The 20,655-nt window shown below is 43.4% G+C and overlaps 1 protein-coding gene across 14 annotated transcripts in view; it reads right to left on the reverse strand.

Moving 5' to 3' along the window:
* Positions 1-5,202: 5,202 nt before the first annotated feature.
* Positions 5,203-20,655, reverse strand: part of MTSS1 (MTSS I-BAR domain containing 1) — a 124,884-nt gene continuing 109,431 nt past the window's right edge. For 6 of the 14 annotated variants that reach the window (XM_059866735.1, XM_059866712.1, XM_059866703.1 and 3 more), the window contains 4 exons: positions 11,854-12,048; positions 9,701-9,865; positions 9,199-9,361; positions 5,203-8,150 (listed from right to left, as the gene is read on the reverse strand). In XM_059866735.1, the coding sequence (XP_059722718.1) occupies positions 7,459-8,150; positions 9,199-9,361; positions 9,701-9,865; positions 11,854-12,048 (1,215 nt within the window). In that variant the 3' untranslated portion in view covers positions 5,203-7,458. Of the gene's footprint in view, positions 8,151-9,198; positions 9,362-9,700; positions 9,866-11,853; positions 12,049-13,051; positions 13,172-20,655 lie in introns of all 14 variants that reach the window. The other 8 variants (XM_059866779.1, XM_059866772.1, XM_059866764.1 and 5 more) reach the window with 4 other exon arrangements.

Below are 20,655 nucleotides of genomic sequence, written 5' to 3' on the forward strand. Positions count from 1 at the left end.
TGCTGTGTGAGAGCAGCACTGCCTGGAAATAGAAGCCTTATGTTTAGACTCTGAGGCACTTCTACAAGTATTGACCATTAAAATTGTTTTATTTAGGAGCAAAAGTTCCATAGAGAAACACAGGGACTTTGCTTTTTTGGCATAATCTTTTTAATGCATTAGAAGTTAATACTGGCCTAGAGACTGCCTGCACCCGTTTCCTCACAAATTTGAAGAAAGTGCTGGCACAAGACTGGATCTGGTCAGATCTTTCTGCATATTAAGCCATGAAAAAAGAAAAATATGACATAGATTTATCAGGGGCAGAATAAAGAATATATGAGTGAAAAGAGAAGTGAAGAACTCATTTAAACTTGTGCCAAGGTCAAGGGCCTGAGCAGTAGTAGAGATAATAGTGACAGAGAGTGTGGACAGAAAAAAAGGCAGCTGAGCAATAAATGGTCAATATTAGTCTTCATACAGAAACACAGACTGGATTATGCTTTCTTTTCCCAGTTTGATGGGCTAGAACTGTCTTAACAAAATTACTGTCACAAGGCTGTGGCTGGTTTGTATGTCAGTGACTGTCCATTGTGGATGCTGCTCCAAATGTAGTTTTCAGAACTCAGGCTGATTGGTGGTATTAATTGGAGTTCTCTGTGTGTGGATATTTACTTCAGTAGCTGTGCTATTTCCATTCAGTCAAAAGTTTGTTCTCTGATGAGCCTCACAAGAAAAGTGTGAATATCACTGCTAGTATGATGGTACTGGAGCAACTTCTTTTTTTTTTCAGTTGGGAGTTTTGGTGGGATTTTGTTTTTTAATCAGTGTTTCTCTCTTTAAAATGTGAACAATTTGGGGGTTTTAAATCACTGCAAAATTCTGAATTCAAGGGTATTTTTCCCTTGTCAGAAGGTCTTAGAGTTCAGACCATTTTCAAGATCTTAAGGGCCTAAGAAGCTGCTCATTTCTTAGTAGTTGTAGATAAGAGAAATAAGCTGTAATGTTCTGTCTTTGTCAAGTAGAATAAATCAGTAGTTGGAGAGAAGGATTCCTTTAACCTGCTGCCTTTGAGAGAAGAAAGGGAAGAAATCAGATCTCCTCCACCAGATGGAATTATTTTGAGAAGTTTAGAGTAAACTGAGATGACCTGGGACTTGTTTTGGAATGCTGTGATTTAAGCAAGTCACTGTGATGTCTTCCTGTGGGTCAGGATAATGTGTGAAAAGTTCTGACCTCTGCCACATGCCTTGAGATAGGCAGCTCTTAAATGGTGTTTTTATGTAGTCCTTCAAAACGGAAAAAAAAACCTAGGGAGTAAGACTGGCTTCAGCCTTTGTGTTTTATTCTTCTGCATGTGTGTACAAATGGGATTTCAATATAAAAAATAGTATTTTAATGAATATTTTTCTTCAACAGCTTCCTGAATGGTGCTTGGATTTCTGGCACCCTTCTGAGAAGGCAATGTACCCTGATTACTTTGCCAAACGAGAGCAGTGGAAGAAGCTGCAGCGGGAAAGCTGGGAAAGAGAGGTCAGTGCTTGCTCTTTGCAAAGGAAAGTCTCTTAAGCACACAAGTATCCTGTGTGGCACAGATGTGGTGTTGGAAGAATTACTGAATGCCTGCTGCAGTATCAGACTCTTCAGTGCTGGAGCCCTTGTCAGCGTGAAACAACCTAAAATTCCTACACATTTGTTACAGCTTCTGGAGGGTTGTGAAGGGAATTTGAAGTTAAAGCTGAACCTGCAGCCTTGTGTCAGTTAGTAAGAGCTGTTATAGCAGTTTTGTGGGGAAAAAAAAAAATAAATCCAAAGTGGGATGAAAGGAGACTAACAACCAGAGAATTTCTCTTCTGCTGCTGTGGAGCTCTGACACTTTCTGGGTATACCTTTGAAAGTGATGTGCTGCAGTGGTCATCAGTTGGGCATTGAGACCAATTTCTGGGCCGTCCTGAGCTGAGAGTTGGTTGGAAGAAGTTGGTGTTCTCAGAACAGTCCTTTGGTTCAGTTGGATTGTATGGAACATGGCACTTGTGCTGCTTAAAGAAATGGGTATTGAAAGCCTGTGAGGGACTGCTGGTGACATGCAGGAACAGAAGTGTCCTATTTGCTGACTGCAGGGAAACTTGGTCCAGACTTGGAATTATCTGTCAGCTTCCAAAGCAGCACAATTCAGCCTGTTTGAGAGTCATGGTAGATGTGAACTACATGGAAATAATGACCTTTAAAGTGAAATTTCTTTTGTAAATCACTTCTTGCTTCTAGAAATTCCTTCTTAATTAGGTAGTATGAGCCTACAGTGATTAGTGAGTGGAAGTTAAAGTTGGGAAATGTGAAACCTGTCAGCCCAAGTTGTTACCACTGATTGTTCGCTGTGGAAATAGAGAAGAACCAGTGGTTCTTTTTGCCTGAGCACTGAAAATGGAACTGTGTGTTAACGTGCTAAAACAGTTCTGTGTCTTGTCTTCTAGGTTAAGCAGTTACAAGAAGAAACTCCAGCTGATGGTCCAAAAACTGAAGCTTTGCCTCCAGCTCGTAAGGAAGGACATCTGCCCCCCATGTGGTGGCATCATGTCACTCGACCTCGTGAACAGCCCATGTGAGAGCACCTTGGGTGTGAATGGCAGCAGTCTGTGTTGCAGGCAGGTGGCACCTCAGTGACCGCTTGCTCCTCAAAGTAATAGAATAAAGCCAAATAAAGTAACAGAAAAGGTGTTTTTCTGGTACACTGCTCTCTGACACACTGGCACTTCACTGCCAGCTTGTGCAGGCAGTTCAGATAGAATGTGGTACTAAATACAGGCCAAGTGTTAAAGATGGAGTTAAAGACAGCAGCACACGTGGGCTTTGGGTGCTCTTGTAAGGAGGGTATTTCTGACCTTGCTGCCGGATAAAGACATCTTTCCCTCCCTTCCCTCCTCCTTAGGCTCTTTGCTGCATTTTTCACTTTTGTATCAAATCTCACAACACACAAACTTTGCTTACAACATGGTGCTTTTCTCATGGCATGGATAACAGTGCGGTAGAGCACCAGAAGAAAGTTGATCCCCACATAAACAGAATCCCAGATAATCACTGAGCTGTATCAGTTAGGATGCTGCTGAGGATTGTGGCTGTTGTGTGCCCGTTCATGGGTTACAAATGGTTCTGGCAGTGTGACACACTGAAGTGGGGGCAAAAAGCTGTTTGCTTCTGGCCATGTTCCCAAAGCACTGGTGCAACACAGGGGAAGTTCTGCTTACACTTCCAGTAACTGCCCTGTGAGAGAACAGATGCAATACAGCCACTGAACAAAAGCTCATAGGAAAACCTGGCCCTTCAGCTCTTTTCCTGTTTTTAGGGCTAGGAGATGTAGGTTGCCTAATCTGACTTCCATTCTACAGAAGTTACTTGACTGTGCCCATGTTTATGCCTAAAGCTTAATAGTTCTCTGAACCCCTAATTGAACAAAAGATGGCAAAGTTTCAGCTCATCTAAGAACCAAACATATGTAGCTCAGGAAAAAGGCTTTAATCTGGTTGATTTTTAGAAACTTTTAATCTGCTTCTTTCCAGTTAGTCTGCATGCTAAAATAGGTATGAATTTTGAAAATGTAACTCCAGAAAAACAGGTTTACATATTCCACAGCTGAAATTTCATTCCTGCCAAGAAGCGGGATCTGTTCTCTGTGCTCAGTTAGTCAAAAGTAGTGCTAGAATTGAGGTGTGCCCTCTTCCAGCAGAGCTGTTCAGCCCATGCCACACATCAGGCTGGAGCTGTCACTTGGAACAAGTGCCTTCAGTATTGGAACAGCTGAGCAAAGCACTGACAGCCGAGTGAGACAAGATGCTCAACAGTACTTCAAACACAGCCATAGAGAGAAGGGGGAATCAATCCATGATCCTTTTGGAGACATGACATTTCCAGCCAAACCACATTGGTTTTTCCTTTAACCTCTTCCTGACTGTATTGGGATGGGTTAATGTTATACACAGCAGCCCTCATAATCCTGGGAAGGTGTTAAGAGCACACCAGTGCTCTGGCTACTGCTAAGCAGTGCTCCACAGCACCCAGGGTGTCCACTTGGCATCCCACTCACCAGTGGACTGGGGATGGGAAAGATCTTGGGAGGGGACAGTCAGGACTTCTGGACAGCTGACCCAAGCTGACCTAAGGGCATGAGCTCCTCTCTGCAGGGCTCCAGAGGTTCTGCCAGGAGCCCACTCCAGCACAGGCTTCCATGGGCTCTCAGCTTCCTTTGAGCATCCGCCTGTTCCAGCATGGCCTGCAGGTGGATCTCTGCTCCCCCTTGGACCTCCATGGGCTGCAGGGGCACAGCTACATCACCTGCAGGGGAATCTCTGCTCTAGCACCTGGAGTACCTCCTGCCCCTCCTTCCTCACAGACCTGGGTGTATGCAGGGCTGTTTCCCTCACATACTCCCACTCCTCTTCCCACCTGCTATTGCTGTCCCACAGCAACTTTTTTCTCCTTAAATCTTTTATCCCAGAGGTGTTACCACCGTCACTTTTGGGCTCGGCCGTGGTCACTGGTGGGTCCATCCTAGATCTGGATGGCACTGGCTCTTCAGACATGGGGGAAGCTTCTGGCAGCTTCTCATAGAAGCCACTCCTGTAGCCCCTCCTGTAGTCCCCTGCTACCTAAACCCAGCCTTATAAGCCCAGTGCAGTAACAAGGATACCTTTAGATAAAAATGAAATCATTGCAGTGGCAAACAAACTAGGCTATTGTGTGGGAACTCGAAAAAGGGACAACATACTCCCCTTTCTGCTTTCAATGCTGAGAAAGCTGAACAAAATAAAGTCTTCAGGGGGAGCTGTGGGAGATGATGATGCTGTTGTGTTTGATAAATTCTGGCTGTAGCACGGGCAGTGTTGACAGCAGCAATTTTCCTCCTCTGGCCTAAGGAACTGTGGTCCAGTACTGACTGAGATAGATGCACAAAAATGCAAAGTCATCTATGCCTCCTGGCCAGATAACAGCAACGAGATGCAGGGAAATGTCATCTGTTACTGTTTAATGGGAATTTCCATCGTTAGCACTGCACTTCTCCACTGCTACCCTGCTAGTGCCCATCAGTAAAACACAGCATTATGCAATTTTATTTACTTGGGTTTTAATTCTCTCTTGCTTCTATTACACGCAGATGGAAGCTGCATGATCTTGAAAGCCACCATTGATATCCAATGCTCTGGAAGCAAAAGGTCTTTAAGAAGCAAAATATGGGAGTTTTTCAGCAGTTCTTTATTTATAATGTAGGCTTAAGCAATCATTACAATGTAGAAGGGAGACACACTTACAGCAATTATTTATACCAGTTTAGAACAAAAAACTGCACAGGGAGAGGTCAACTCTCAGTACAAACTAGCAACTAAACCACAATAATTTACCATTAGAAACAATTTATTTTTCAGCTGTGACACTGCTTTTACAATATGCAAAAACACAAACAATAGAACTATCCAAAGTGTTTTGTCACATTCTTTCTACATTGAATTTGGCAACATTTTATATTAAATTTTACTGATTATACTAACGTTTAAGAACTAAACAAGTGAAAAGCTGTACTTGGGTACAGTTACATCCATTTATTTCAAAGGTTTAAATAACACTTTTAACTATTGAGATTATCTCCTAACAGTTTTTGTTTATGCAAAAACCATCTCAAAGCCTCATTTGCACAATGCATCAGCTACTGTATCAAGATTGGTGGGCTACACCACAGGCACTACTGTTTATTATATTCTGTAATAAGGAGCTTGTTTTTCAAAGAAAGGAAGGTTTAATATTTTCTAAGAATCATGCTTTTTTTTTTTTTTGCTTTTAAGCCATAACAAAAAAAAAAAGTTTAGCAAGCACAGCAGTGTAAAATGTCATATAGAACACAGTGACTACACAGTTACTAGAAGTTTCACATCCAATGCAGTTATGTATTAAAGCATAAGAGGTCATGTAGACAAGTCTAGAGCCAACAGAAATCTGCAGTGTGCAGTGGAAACCAGCCCCTTACGTGTGTTATTTGGTGCATTTTTAAACAATCCCGGATCCGCAAGTCTGGCGTCCCTCCACATGTGGGTCTGCTGTGGGTGGGCAGACAGCATCCTTCTGGATTGTCTTGACTGGAACACGTGTCATGCCAAGGGCTCTGCACATTTCTGTCAGCTTTAGGAGACGGGTATTGCAGCAATAACTTACTTTTATTTTAAGGAAAAAATCCAACTCTTAATGATTCTATCAACAGCATTCCAAAAAACATTACTTAAAAGTACAAAAAAAGAGATTATAGTGGTCAGACTCCCGGTATTATCAAAAAACCAGTATCACCCCCCACCCCCCACCCCTCAACCCTTTTCTTTTCGGTATTTAAGAAAAGCCAATCAACTGCCGTTTAAAAGAAGTTAAGAAAAACAAGCCCCTGTATTGGAAAGAAACATTTGTAGTTTATTAGATCACAAGCTGGTTTCACCTGTCAAATTTTTAAGTGTTTTCTCAAAATAGTTGGGCTTTCTAAGGTGCCCAGCCTGCTGGGCACAGTCAGAAAAAGGCATTTTGATAACATTTAAGAACTCCCTGCTTGCATTTTACAAATGTTTTCACACTTATAACTGCCTTAAGCCTGTTGTCCTTGTTTGTATTCAGCGGAAGGATGAGTGGAACAAAACATGAAGGTGGAAGAACCAAGCCTACACAGTTAAGGCTGCATGCATGTGACTGAGAGTTGCTGCTGTGCAGTCAAAAAAGAAATGTGGAAAAACCCAGTTTTTAAAACACCCTACAGAAACAAAACACTGCAATCCAATATGGCTTATTCTGATGCATTTACCATGAAGCTACTAGTAATTCATCCTACTAGGCTACTTTGTGCAACAGCATCTGCTATTTTGATGGCATCTCCCTCCCCCACTACCCCCCAATAACTCTACCAACTGCAGGTTTCTTCCTTGCATTATATATTGCTTTATTGTCAATTTTTATTCCTGCTTTTCAAACTTTTTTAAATACTTAAATGACGATCCGTTCCATATAGCTTGACTTAAACCGTAATAAGTCCCATTGTTCTATTTTTTAACCTCACTATTACAAGGCGCTCTACAAAAGCTTGCAAAAAAGCCAAATTTTCATTAAATCCCTTTACTGAAGTTAACTACTCGACAATTTTTTTTTCTTCTATGATTTAAAACTTTACAAAGAGAGTTATAAAAAAGGTAAATGGGATTTGGCACCTTCAGAAAAAATTAAAAGTGTAACTTAGATCAAAAAAATGCAGAAACAAAATCATTGATATTTACAAATTAAAACACCACTGAAGATTATGTCTTACTATGCTCTTTCATTTGTTTTCTCTTTTAGAGTACTTTCAGACTGTCTATTACCGAGTATCTTAAAAAAATCACTGATTACAGATTGGAATGGATAGAGACAGATTAGTTTTCTCACAGTTCCTTCTCGGCGTTCAGCAGTCTGGCAGCTTCTCCGCTCCTAGGAAATACGAGGTGCTGAGCGATCGTTCGTGGTCGTCTTCTTCAGCTTGACCCCGCGCCGAATGGCGTTGAGCATATCCTCCCCCTGCGGGACATCGCCGGGGCTCAGCTCGCCGGGCTCCAGCTCCGCCGGCCCCGCGGGCGCCAGGCTGCCGAGCCCATCGCGCTCGCCCTCCTCGCCCTCGCCCTCGGGCACCGCCTGCCTCTGCTCCTCGGCAGCACCCGGTTTCTGGCCCGACGCCGGAGGGTTGACAGCTGCTTGCCCGCTCCACGAGGGCATGCTGGTGACAGCCTGCCCACCATCTCCAGCTGCTGGAGACTCCAGACTTTGCTCAGGGCACTCTTCTGTGCCAGCGAGGGCGCCGGGCAGCCCCGCCGGGATATCAGGGACAGTCGGTGTTTTGACGGGAATCACCGGCGTCTTGATGGGGATGGGGCCTCCGCCGATGGTGCCGCGCCGGACCGAGGGCTTGGTGGAAGGCGTCCGTCGGATGGTGGCGACGCCGGGCGTGGCCATGACCGGTCCCAGCGTGGTTGGCAGACCTGCGGTGGAAGCAGGACGCTTGGTTTGAAACATTCTGCGATAGGACTGGCTAATGTCACTGTTTCTTGGGATGGTGGAAGATTTGTCAAACTCCTGTTGTTCTGCCTCCTGGTCACCACTCACAGAGAAATAATCATAATCTGAAACTGATGCCAAAAGACAGAGTTAGGATCAAGCTGGAGCAGACAGCTGAGTCACGTCAGTACGTACAGGTAACCAAAAAAGTCTGGAGTCAGTAAGAATGAAAGGACCTTTAGAAGGAAGAAAGTCCAAGGTTCTGTGACCAAGATTTGATGCTTGAAGGCATCACAGCAGACAAATCCTACAGCTGCAGGGAGCCCATGGCTCTTGTGAAAGAGAACGAGCTCCGTATTTGTCACCAACATGAAGACACCAAAACCTACAAGCCACGTGCCACCACTTGTAGACAGAAATACTTGAAAAATGTCTTCAGATTAGGCAAGTGGGTTCAGAGGACCGTGTACCAGTGATTTCAGCAGCAAATTTGTTTATTTTGCAAACAAAGTAAATCCCAGCTGTCAGCTCTGAAAACTCAGCCTCAGCTTTAATAATTTCACTGGGTCCTTTCCTGTCCACATAAGTGCTGAGGAAACAAGGCTTGAACTGCAAACACCAAGTTTGGCCTCTCTCAGCTTACTGCTGGTTCTGAAACAGGGTACAAAACCCAACACCTTACTTCAGCTTCCTAGCTATGCCTAAGTCTCCAATGGAGTCTTTTTCCAATTACAACATTTTGGCTTAGGCAGGAAAATAAAAGGTCACCAAGGGAAACCAAGAGCAGATCAAGAGTGCTGATGGAAGATGGCAAAGCTCATGAGTGTGTATTTGCTGAAATAATAGCTCAGAAAGGACCCAAGAAGTATTGGATGCAGCATCAGTGTCATTTACAATTCCAGGATCCTCTTAAATGGTGGCATCCTTAGGCTGAAACTCACTGGAGCAGTGCACAAGAAAATACAATTGTTCAGTACACTATGCAGCAGTGCAGGTTTCTATGTAGTCAATAAATCCAGGCTGCATTCCAAGCTGGAAAAATCATCCTAACAGCAATGCCAGCCTTCCTTCCCAGCTGACTAAAAAGCCAGCAAGTGATAGCTGCTCCTTGCACCATGGGGTGAGTGTGTGATGGCCAGGTGGGAATGCTATAAAAAGGAACATCTCCTGCATGGGTACCTTGAGATGGGATTGTGTCCTCTGAACAGCACGGAGTTGTTGTCTGGGTGCTGTAGCCACTGGAGCACTGCAAGGAATCCCGACTGCTCCTCTGGGTGTCCAACTGCAGCCCTCTGGACAGAGCGAGTGCCAGCTCCTCACAGGCCTCCATCTCCTCAGCCTGCTGCTTACACACAGGAGAGAGACTCATTACACCTGGAAGGGTCAGTCACCTTCATCCACTTTTAACTCTCTCTCCTCCCCATCAGAGCTTGTCACCATCATAATCCAACAGGATTGAGCCCAGCCATTTCCTTGGGCATAGGAACAGGTGCTTCTTTGGAGCACATTGCTTTATGAAAGTCAATGCCCAACAGTGCATTCCCTCCTGCCTGCATGATTCTCACCGACCACACCAGCACCACTTCCCAAAAAAAACCCACAAAGGCATCCAAAGTACTGGCAGGAGCCAGCCCGGCCATTTTCTTTGCACCAAAGAGGGTATGTGAAATGAGAGCTTCACCCTTGTGGCAGCTGACACCGTCATGCTCCGAGGTCTCTGGGCCTCCTCGGGGGGCGCGGGGGCTCCGCTCGGAGCGGCTCCGTTGGCGTCTGGCTCGCGCTTGTCCTTGCGGCGCTGCAGCGTGTTCACCACGGGCTGATCGTACGGGCCTGGCTTGGCCCAGTCCTGGGGAAACCAGCTCGTTAGGGACAGCCTCCATCAGAAACTGTGCTTCAACTACAGGCAAAACTAGGCAACAGGGCAATTTTAATGCAACAGACTGTGTATCAAACTGGATATGCCTTTCTGAATAAGGTGAGAAATTAATTTTGAAGATATTAAAAATCCTCATTTATTAAACCTATTTCCTTTATTAAAAGGTATCTAAATTTCCCATTCTACCTAAATGTTCTTCTATGAAGGTATTTAACGTTTTGATACTATAGTTTTTATCTAAATGAAATTCCATGGTGTCAAAGCCTACATTTTCAGAATTTCGAGCACAAAAATCATTGTCACAGCAGAAGATACAGATAAATGTCCAATCAGTGATGAAACTGTTCCAGATAAACACAGGTTCTAGTATTACATGCTGTTACAGATGTCTTCAGTTCTGAAAAATTAGGCTTGAACAGATTTTTCATACACATTAGCGGAGCAAGTTACTGTGAGTTATCTCTCAGTTTACTTACTAACTGAAATCTAGTTTATAATGATAGTCTGTACTGAACAAAGACTAACCTCACTCTGAATTACTGGTGGTAAATTTGAAAGAGAAATTCCTCAGGCCATGAGGGCTGTATTCACTTGAGGCTCTATTAAGCAAAGTCCTGAGGGTGTCCAGAACCCTCAGGACTTTGCACACAAAGAGCTTGACTGATCCAGGCCCTGGGATGCAGAACCAGAGCTAAGCAGCAGCCCCCCAACACCAGGTGCTGCAGGGGCAATCCCAATCCTAAAAGTTTTCCTTCACTGAGACAAAGGCTGCTTTAAAAATGAAAAGAACAACTAGTGCATGAGAATGGGCCCCACACCCTCCCAGCTGCCTGCTGGGCAGCATCCCACAGCCTTCTGATGGACAATTAATGATGGACCAAGACCACTCTGTGGGGTTCTTGAGGTGTCTCAGTCCAAGAAACAAGAAGTGCGAGGCTGCTGAACTGACAGACCCCCTTGGACAGACAGGTATTGGTTTTGTTAACTCATGTGAAACTCTGCTTTGCCTTCACAGCTATGTCTCTGCTCTCAAAGTGTTTTGTTGTGAAATATGCTGTCAAAGTGCTTCTAGCAGAGACACAACAAATGACCCTGAAGCCCCAGGACCACTGTGGCCACCCTGTATGTATCCCAACAGTCTCCAGCTGCTGGAGAGAGAGTAGGGGCATCTGTGAAAGGTTATCTCAATTTAGATGTAAATACATGGGTCCTGTGGTGCATATGCAGTATTACATAACCATCCACAGCAACAGACAAGAGACCTTTCCTCTTTGCTCTAGGGCGGAGTCTCCCAGGGGAACTACCTGGCAGGGATGAACTTTCAGGCTCTAGCAGAGCAGATATGTTTTGATGCCAAGTAAAACTCCTGCAGATCCAGCTGGAGCGACTGAAAGAAGTTACTGCACTCCTTTTTGGTGGTCCCCAAGAGAGCAAAATGAGCCGAGTGAGCACATCCAGTCTGTGGCAGTAAAGTTTCAGTCACCACTTGGGTTTACCTGGTGCTGGAGCACCTTCTTAAACCACTTCAGCTGGATCTAGGAGAGTGGGCCTGCCTACAGCCACAGGGAGAACATCAGGGTGTCCAATGTATGGTCCCACTGAAACAACTGGATGCCCTTCCCTGCTCAAGAGAGCGTTTTGACAGTGCTAAATAAGCTTTTTTCCCCCCTGAATAGAGCCCAGGTGTTTTCACCAATGTTTCAGAGCCAAATTATTCCTTCCTACCTAGATGTTGTCAGCTTTGGTACGTTTCAGTTGGTGCCAGAATGCACAAGGTCATTCAGAAATACCCACAACCAGATTTTAGGTGTGATTTCCACCATGCAGTGCTCATTCAGAGTGATATCAAACAGAGCAAATCAACCAGGAATTACATGGACCGAAAGGGAGCAACAACTGCTGTGTGCATGCTGTTGGAATGAGGAGGTGAGGACTGCCACAACAAAAGGAACACAAACCTTCCAGCTAGGGATCTTAGATGATGGCAACATGCCTGGCCCAATGGTGTAATAATGAACGTAGTCTGGAAGGAGGGCTGAGGGAGCCCGAGTCCACGCGCGGGAGACAGGCGGGAAATGAGGGAAAGGACCTGCACCAACTGAAGCTACGGATGGGTCACTTGATAAACTACAGTGATAAAACCCATTAGACAACTGGAAATGAAACAAATAAAAAAAACAAAAACAGAGAAATTAATATAAACAGAATGAACACGAAAATACACTGTGACTGATGTTCTAGGGAGAAAATCTCTGTATCTTAAAACAAAAGAAAGGAAATTCTTCAATTTGCTGCAAATAAAAACCAGAAAATTGATACGATGCTTGGTTCACAAGTGAGATCCCTGAAAATTGTTATCTATAACAACTTTCAGGCATCAATTTAGCAGTCACTGTCTCCAGGCTGAGCAGCTTTTCCTTCTGTCCATGAAAGCAGCACACTGTGGAAAAGCCTTTGCTATTTAGGTACCCTGCAGACTCTGAACACAGAAACAGAACTCTTCCAATCCTGAAGGCATTTGCATTGGTGGAATTCAGTCTGTGTAGCTGGACAGAGAGGAAAAGCATAAAGCCTTCAAACATGAGGTGTTCTGGCTGTGTGATGATATGGAAGAACAAAACAACAAAAACCAACAGCAAGGATTTACCAGATGAGAAAGGAGACTGCTATCACTTCCTCCCCCAATTTAGAGTGTATCCCATGTAATTTATTCCAACCATGTGAATTTTGATTTCCTTTTTGGTAAAAAAATAAACAAACCAACCATTAATCAGTGTAAGGTATGCTATCTAATGGGAGAGATGGGAGAAGCCACAAACAGCACAACTTGGGTAAGGTGCTTTTTGTCAGGCAACCAGCTGGGTTTGGGCAGCATTCCACAATCTCTTTGAGTAGAAAAGCTGGAAAATGACATTTTCTTAGAAAATTACCTCTGTAAAATGCCCAGTTTGTAGCTTCTCCTAGTAGCTAGTTCAAAGGCAATTGTGGTTTTTATTCAAACATATTGACTTCTAAGGGAGCATGCAGCAGTTCCTGGTCTCATCCCCACAAAGAGGAATCCTGGCTGCATCCCATGCATGGAGGTTTTGTCGAAATGTTGCACGGTTTGGATAACGAGCTAGTAGGTTTGTATGTCTTGGAGATGAAGTTTTTCACCTTATCTGTGGAGGCCCAAGCCCCCATGGTGGAGCCTGAGCTGACTGAGGTGGGGGAACTGCACTCGCTCACTGACTGGCAGGTTTCAGAGGCTTCTGAAGAGGCAGAGCTGGACGAGTTCTGCAGCATAAAACAGCACCGCAATGCAGGGAAAGGATACACAAGCCACCAGAAAAGAAAAAAAATCACAAACAAAAAGACAAAAAGCACATACACAGAGACACACAAGAGAGGGAAGGATGAGAGAAGCAAAGGGTTAGGATTTTAAAGATCAATTAGAAACTGCTCAAAACTATTGCTAATGTTCATGAAATCTATGAAAAAAAAAAGCCACTTGCTTAATGCGAGAACTTGGCACACTGCTTAGGAATGAGGAAATTGAGGCAGCGACCTCAACTCCTCATTGCAATTTCAGCGTCTCAATTCTGCTGCTGTCTCAGAGCAAGAAGCTGAGGGACCTGAGGGCACCTGTGGTCCAAACATGCAATATACTGAGACAACTGATTTATACAGAAAAGCAGATCATCAGTATTTCAAAGGCACAAAGTTTAGATTAAAAACATGGAGTAGCAAACGTCACTTACATTCACAAGTTCTTGTACATTCTGATCTGCAAAAGTGCTTGTGAAAAGCTCATCTGAGTTCAAGTATTATCTGAGTTCAAGGAACAGAGAAAGAAGTGATACTTACCAAAACTGGAGGTTTCCAAAGTGTATGACCTGTATGCATGTGCCTCTGCAGGTAGGATGCATACACCAAAAGCACTCTGAACTCTGACTCAAACCCTCCTGCCCAGCAGCCAGCAGGAAGGTATATGAACTCTGCTGAGCGCGGCAGTGCTGGCATGTGCTTGCCACCTGCCTTCTCTCAACAGCTGAAGCAGAAAATACCAGGGACTTGGATGAAGAGTAAAGGAAAATGCAGGACACAAAATGTCCACTGACCACATCAAACATTTTGCTCCTAGCTAGGAACTTCTCCAATTTTCAGTGCATAGCTTTATGTACCTTTGCTGCTGTCAGACCTCTGCAACAGCACGTAATTCAACTACACAAAGGCCAAGGGGAATAACCACATGAACCATTTTACCAACTACAATGCTCTTCCACATCTCCCCCTTGGAAGTGGCATCCTGCTCTGCAGGGATGTGTGTCCAGGTCCGACTGAGAGCTTGGACATGGTCACAAGTACTGACAGAGTTGTCAGGGCAGTACTGAGCTCCATTCACTCTCAGAAAGTCAACACTAGCAAGACCAATTCACCCTTTAGCAGCCAAGGACCTGTGAAACAAATCTGTCTAAGGTGTTTTATGGCAGCAGAGAGAATGTGCTGCTGTATCCAGTTTGTGTAGCAAAGACAGTGATTTCAAAGAATGACATGTTGCAGAGGAAGGGAAATCTCACCTGAAGTAAAATTCCCCAGTTAACCTTAGGTAAGATCTGGGGTGAGTTAGCAATAGAAGGACAGCTGGGTACGAGGCAGTGTAGGGGAGCAATTTCTCCTAAAACCCATAAACTGTCTCACTGCTCACCAGGAACTACAGATGGGTAATGTACAGCCAGCACCTGGGTAGAAGGAAATGTAGGTCTTCCTGGATGGAACACTGTCACCAGAAGGATTTTGGTGAACGCTGCTAGGACAGCTGAGAAGTCAACACAGTATCAGCATCTTGAGCTTACTGGTAAACTGTGATTTAAATTTTGCAAAGGCTGCTAAAATTTTAAAAAGCATGTAGAATGATGGAGTATTTTATAACACTCATGCCACCCTATGCTGACATGAGATGATCTGAAGGTGACCTGTCAAATGTCCTTAGGGTACAACTCTGCTCAGCTAACAAGGCTGTAATTCAAAGTGCAGTTAGAATTGAGGTGAAGGTACAATCAGAGGAACAGCAACAAATGACACATAGCTGTTAAGGACAGCAGTGAAAGTGGTGTACCTGATGATGCAGTGGCATGATATTTAGTGGAACTTGTCAAATTCTTGATTTAATGCAACTCCTTTTACTGGAGGCTAAAAATAGTAATACTGACGAAGACGAGCTGGAGTTGACTCTGCCATCAGTCATAACCATGGTGCACTAAATGGAGATGAGACTATTGCCTCTATCCCTAGAGAAAAATACATTATAGAAAACTAGCTTTTACACCAAACTCCGGAGTTCTGCCTGACATTCCAGGTACCTCAGCAAAAGAAGCCTCAGGAGAATACTCACACTACTGTTATGGTTTAGCCAAGGAAAAAAACAGGACAGAAAAATGCAATTGCAGAAAATACTTTCTGAAACCTCCTACTTATGGCCTGAATAACCCTCCAGGGTCTGCATGCTCTGCACGTGGCAGGAGAGATAGGAAGGGTCCAAGTGCCAAGCATGGCATCTCCCACGTCACCTTGTTTTCTACAGATGCCCCATTGGTGACAAGTAAGAACATGGGAATTTACATTTAATACACTGTTTGTGTTTACAAGACAGAAATTTCACAAGGTTTTGTCAAGTAATGGTAGAGAGAGCTCATGAGGTTTCTTACCAACAAAGATGCATTTTAAAGGGTCGAAAATGTAGATACTGAAGATGCAAACTATGGGCAGAAGAAAATGACTGGATTTGGTGAACTTATTTTTGCAATAAAATGATTCCTCCAAAGTGAAAAAAAGATTACAAAAAGGACTCTCCCACTAATTTAGTGTGCCCATTTTTACCACGAAAAGCTAGACAGAGGCAGAACCAAGATGCCATGGGGAAAACATCCTGGAAGCTGATGGAAATGCAAGAGGGAGTGGTACAGAAATAGGGTCTCCTCATCTTCAGAAACTTGCAAGGCACAGAGAAAGGGAATCTCTGGTCTTGCTAAAAAATTATTCCAACAATGGAGAGCGAGGCAGAAGAATACTGAACTCCTGAAGGAAAAGCATAAGGAAAACATGACTGGCAGCAGGTGAAAGGATGCTTGGATCAGACTGGAGAGCCAGTCCTCAATGGCTGCACCCAGGTGTGGGAAGCACAGACTTCCCTTCTTACCATGAAGTACAGAAGGGACTGAAAACAGAAACTGCACAATGCTGCTCGGGCAAAGAGTCTCCAGACTTTGGAGTGCTTGTTCTAGATGCACAAGCCTTGCACACCCTCTCCTGGGAGTGCACACACAGGGCAGACCAATTTCTACTTCCCAGCCTATGGTGTGAGAAATTTGACTTTCAGACTTTTTTCACCTTGTTTTAGTAGTTTCCTTTTTTAAAATGACTGTTTTGTTTGAATAATTTTTAAAATCAGTTGCTCCATTTTAGCTGTTTTTTTTCCCCACAGCTGCAATAATGGCAGTTCTGCTCTGTTCTAAAATTATCTTTTCTGAGAAAAAGCTTAAAATTATCAGTATAAAGCTAAAGCTCTGCAGTGACAAGCAGTGCCCCAAATGTACATTTGTACAAGTGTAGCTTGGTCTCTGGTCTCTCAGATGAGCCATGGACAGTGTCCCACTGCTTGGTGTGATATGTATAAGTGCCAGCAGGGATATAAAAAAAAAGATTTTCTGAGCTACTGGACTGTACAATTATATTTTCCATGTGCTGTCCTACTAACCTATAAAAGGACCATGTTTATCTTGGCTTACTTGCATCCTTTATTTGCTGTGTTTTCCACTCAAACATGGCATTGCTTTCTTAACCCTCTCCCATTCTCAAAGAGGAGACAGAGATTCCTGAACAAGGGTTTCCCAGGAGACCAAATCCCAATGATGAGCATGGTCCAATGTCCCTCTAGAGTCAGTGGAAGATGGGCTCAGCTACTTTTAGAAAAGCTCTGGATACTGACTCAAGGTCACCTCCTGAATTTGTCTAATTTCCAGGAATCTGCCTCTACTGACTCTAGATAAATATCTCTCTATTTATCTTTCTAGTCAGGGACAAACTATTGAGAAGGAACTTAGAAAAGGAATTTTGGAAGAAAAAAACATCTGGTGATAAGTTACTGATGTAACTTATCACCAGATAAGTTGGAACTTGATTTTTGGTTTTTGCTTTGTTTCTTTGCTTTTGGGTTTCTTTTAAGGTCTGATTTGGAAGCATTTCTAAATTTAAATGGAAAACTGAACAGCTGTAACAATATATTTCCCCTATTCTAATTTGCAGCTATTTCAAGCAATGGAATCTACTAAAAAGCAGACTCTTTCCAGCTTTATAACCTGTACATGCAGAAGCAACTTCACATTCAGTTCCCCTCTGCTTCACTGTTTAAGGAAAGCGCTTTCCAGATCATTCTTACAATAAAGATTTATCTCTCTGCTGTCTGACAGCACATCAACATTTTTATCTTCATCTGCTTCTTTCTCTCCCTTTGCTTTCATCTCCATGAAGTCACAAGCACCCTGTAAAATCCAACTGTGTAAGCGCTTCCCCCAGCATGTTCACTTCAAATCCAGTGGATCCTACTATTATCATGCCCTGGATCAAACATCACTATACTCCTATCACATCATGTGATCACAGGTACTCCCAGGCCTCAGTTTGTCTACCACACAGGGCAAGGTGTGGGTTTAGCAGCAGCAGCCACATCCAATGCCCATCCAAGAGCCACTCTGAGCTTCCAGCAGGTCTGTCAGAAGGAGTTTGTATGAGGTCTCTGTGTGTCATAGGCAATGCTGGCCATGCCTGACCTCACACCTGGCATTTAAAGAAACTCTTCCAGACCAGAAAGAGACCTGTGATGCTTTTCCAGCTGTTCAGCTACACCCAAATGTACCCCTTTAATTAGGATTAAAGCCTTTTACAGTGACCTTCCCACATGTACAGTCATGTGCTACAGGCTAACACTTTAACCCCCAGCAACTGTAGAAAGGTCCTTCTCACACACCAGTGAAAGAGCAGTCTGTTTTTGTAATTGCTCTTTTTCCTATCCTCTATACTAAGTGTGATAACAACAAAGACTTACTACTCTTACTAACAACTACAGGCTGGAAAGCAATCTCCATTTTGTCAGACATCTCTCCTCTGGTATAGTCTGTATCTTGTTTCAATCTCCAGTTACTCTCTGTTTGAGATTCCCACCAACTCCCCACCCCCCATCTGTGATTTTAAGGAAATTCAATTTAGTTTTCAGTGACACGTGCTTGCCTAAAATATAGGTGAGCTTATATACATAATAGCTTCACAGAACTCATATATTCACATTCCTATAATACGGGAATTATACATGGCCCCCTTCTACCTTTTTTCCTAAAACTCATTATTAAATGAAAAAGGGCTTTGTTGGTCCAACGCATGCCACAGCATGTAGCTAGCAAACACCATCAAAGTGTCCACCTGCACAAGATATACAGCTTTTGTTCTCCTTTGCTGGTTCCAGAGCTTGCTTTTCTGCCCTCTCAGTGTCACTACTAGAAACAATGTCATCAGTGTTTGAGATAGAGCAGCAGCCTCCTCCCACCCAGCACCAAGCACAGCCCCAGGGAGATCTGTCAGTTGGTTAGAGACACACAACACGGGGTAATGCTGCCCACTGAACAGCTCCTGCTCAGCTCACAGTCACAGTCACCTGTCAGCACAACACACACAATTTACTTAGTGCTGAACATACAAAGCAAGACACTTAAGCAAAGATGAAGCAGCCAGGCAATGATCTGTTACCTTTTCCTCTGTGTAAAGGTAAACAGAACCAGAGACATACAGAGCACATACCTATTTGTTATACCAACACACTACACTTGTCACACTGCTGCAGCCTTCTACAGCTCATGAAAAGCTCAAGTAATGCTTGGATCAGTTTGCAATCTTATGGAGAATTTCTAAAATGAAGTGAAAGCATATGAACTTAGCTGGTGTAAATCAGCGTGACTCCCATCGACTTTCAGGATGTTCTGCCACCTGATACCAGCCTAAGTTCTCTCCTCTGCTTAACAGGGGAATTTGCAAAGAGAGATGTTGGTTTTTTTCATGCTAAGAGCAATTGCAAATTTACATCCTTGTCTGCAAACACGGCATCATCATGTGGATTACTGCCCTTTTATGCAGGTGCAGTGGATACTATGAAAACCAAAGATGATGCTAGCATGTGTAACTGATGTATGTATCTTAAAAGTCAACTTCCTTACCTTGTTACTATTCCAGTTTACTTTATTATTGCTCATTTACTTTTTTGCATTTCACTTAGGTTAGCCATAGCCAATCTAAACAAAACATTCATTTTATTAGTGTGCACAAAGTTCTTCAGGATGTCATCTATAAAAAAAAGCTGCTGTGTCCAGACTGGGGACAGAAGAGGTAGCGTTTGAAAAGAAAGCATTTCTATTAAAATGAAAGAAGGAAACAGATTTTAAAACCACTGAGTTTCCCTTGAGAACATGTTCCAAGCCTAAATGAACCAGTGTTGTTTTGGATGATACTTTGAAAATTTCTCTAAAGGCATTACTTGCTAAATGTTCTGCAAAAGGCAAGGGTCTGTGTGCCATCAAAGGGGGTCTAGGGTAGTTTCCATGGGCAGGTGACACTTGATAACCACTAACACTTGTGAACTATGTGGATTAACACTCCCCAACCATGCCTAAAAAACTACCTAATCCCCAACATGTAAAAAGGAGTGCAACTACATTTTTGAAGTAAAAAACAGTTTTTCTCCAGTGACCTCAGGGTGTATTAAAGTAAGTAATACTCAACAAAAGGATACTAGGTCCTTTTCAGTTTTTAGGTAAGATTTTCAATGGGATTTATAATTTGAGAAGGCAATTCAGCCTTGATTAGAAATATAACACTTGCTGTGTGATTTCTTAAAAAAACCCAAAAAAACCAGCAAAGATAATTCAGGTGCTGAAAGATACAGGCCACAGAGCATTTCAAATCTCTGCCTGAAGATAGCCAGTAAGTTTTTAGAGGAAGGATGCCATGAACAAATAGAGTAGCAGCTTCCTTATTGGAAGCTTTGCTTATATTTGTAGTGAAATCCTCTCCATCTGACTGGCTTCAGGATGTTACAATATATGATTACACAAAAACTCATTTCTTATGAGTTCCATAAAGGATTAACAATACCTCCCATTTTCATGCAGGAACCTTATTTCTGCAAGGTCCCCAACTGAGAGTTCAAAACTCAAGTCTCTCCACAGAAATGGGCGTCATAAAAAATGGCAAAACAAATTCCATATGATAATGCTGGTAGCATTTAGAGTATCCCAGACCCACTGCAGAGGAGGAGTTAAAGAAGTCTCTCTAATGTCAAAGGCACCAGTATCAATACTATGGCTGTCCAAAGGATGTTCTGGCATCAATATTTGCCCATTAAACTGCAAAAAGCCGCCAGATATTAATCACTTGCAACCTGGGCAGGATATTAACTGGCAACCTCAGTGGGTAAAGTGAATATTATTCCCTCGTGAGGTGAGTCTTCTTGCTCTTGGTTGTCTGTATTTATCTCAAAGTTAGGCATCTAGGCTCCCTCAAGGACCAGAGGGAAAACTGTACAGCCCAAGAGCGACTCATCTCTTTTATGCCAGAGCAGCATAAATCACTCCAGCTAGAGGCCCAACTTCTGGATAAATGAAATGCACTGAGACAACCCTTACCCTCAATGTTTAAACTGACTCCAGGTACCCCAAAACCACACCAGATCCTTTTCC

Source organism: Haemorhous mexicanus, chromosome 1, assembly GCF_027477595.1.
Source record: "Haemorhous mexicanus isolate bHaeMex1 chromosome 1, bHaeMex1.pri, whole genome shotgun sequence".
NCBI classification, from domain to species: Eukaryota; Metazoa; Chordata; class Aves; order Passeriformes; family Fringillidae; genus Haemorhous; species Haemorhous mexicanus.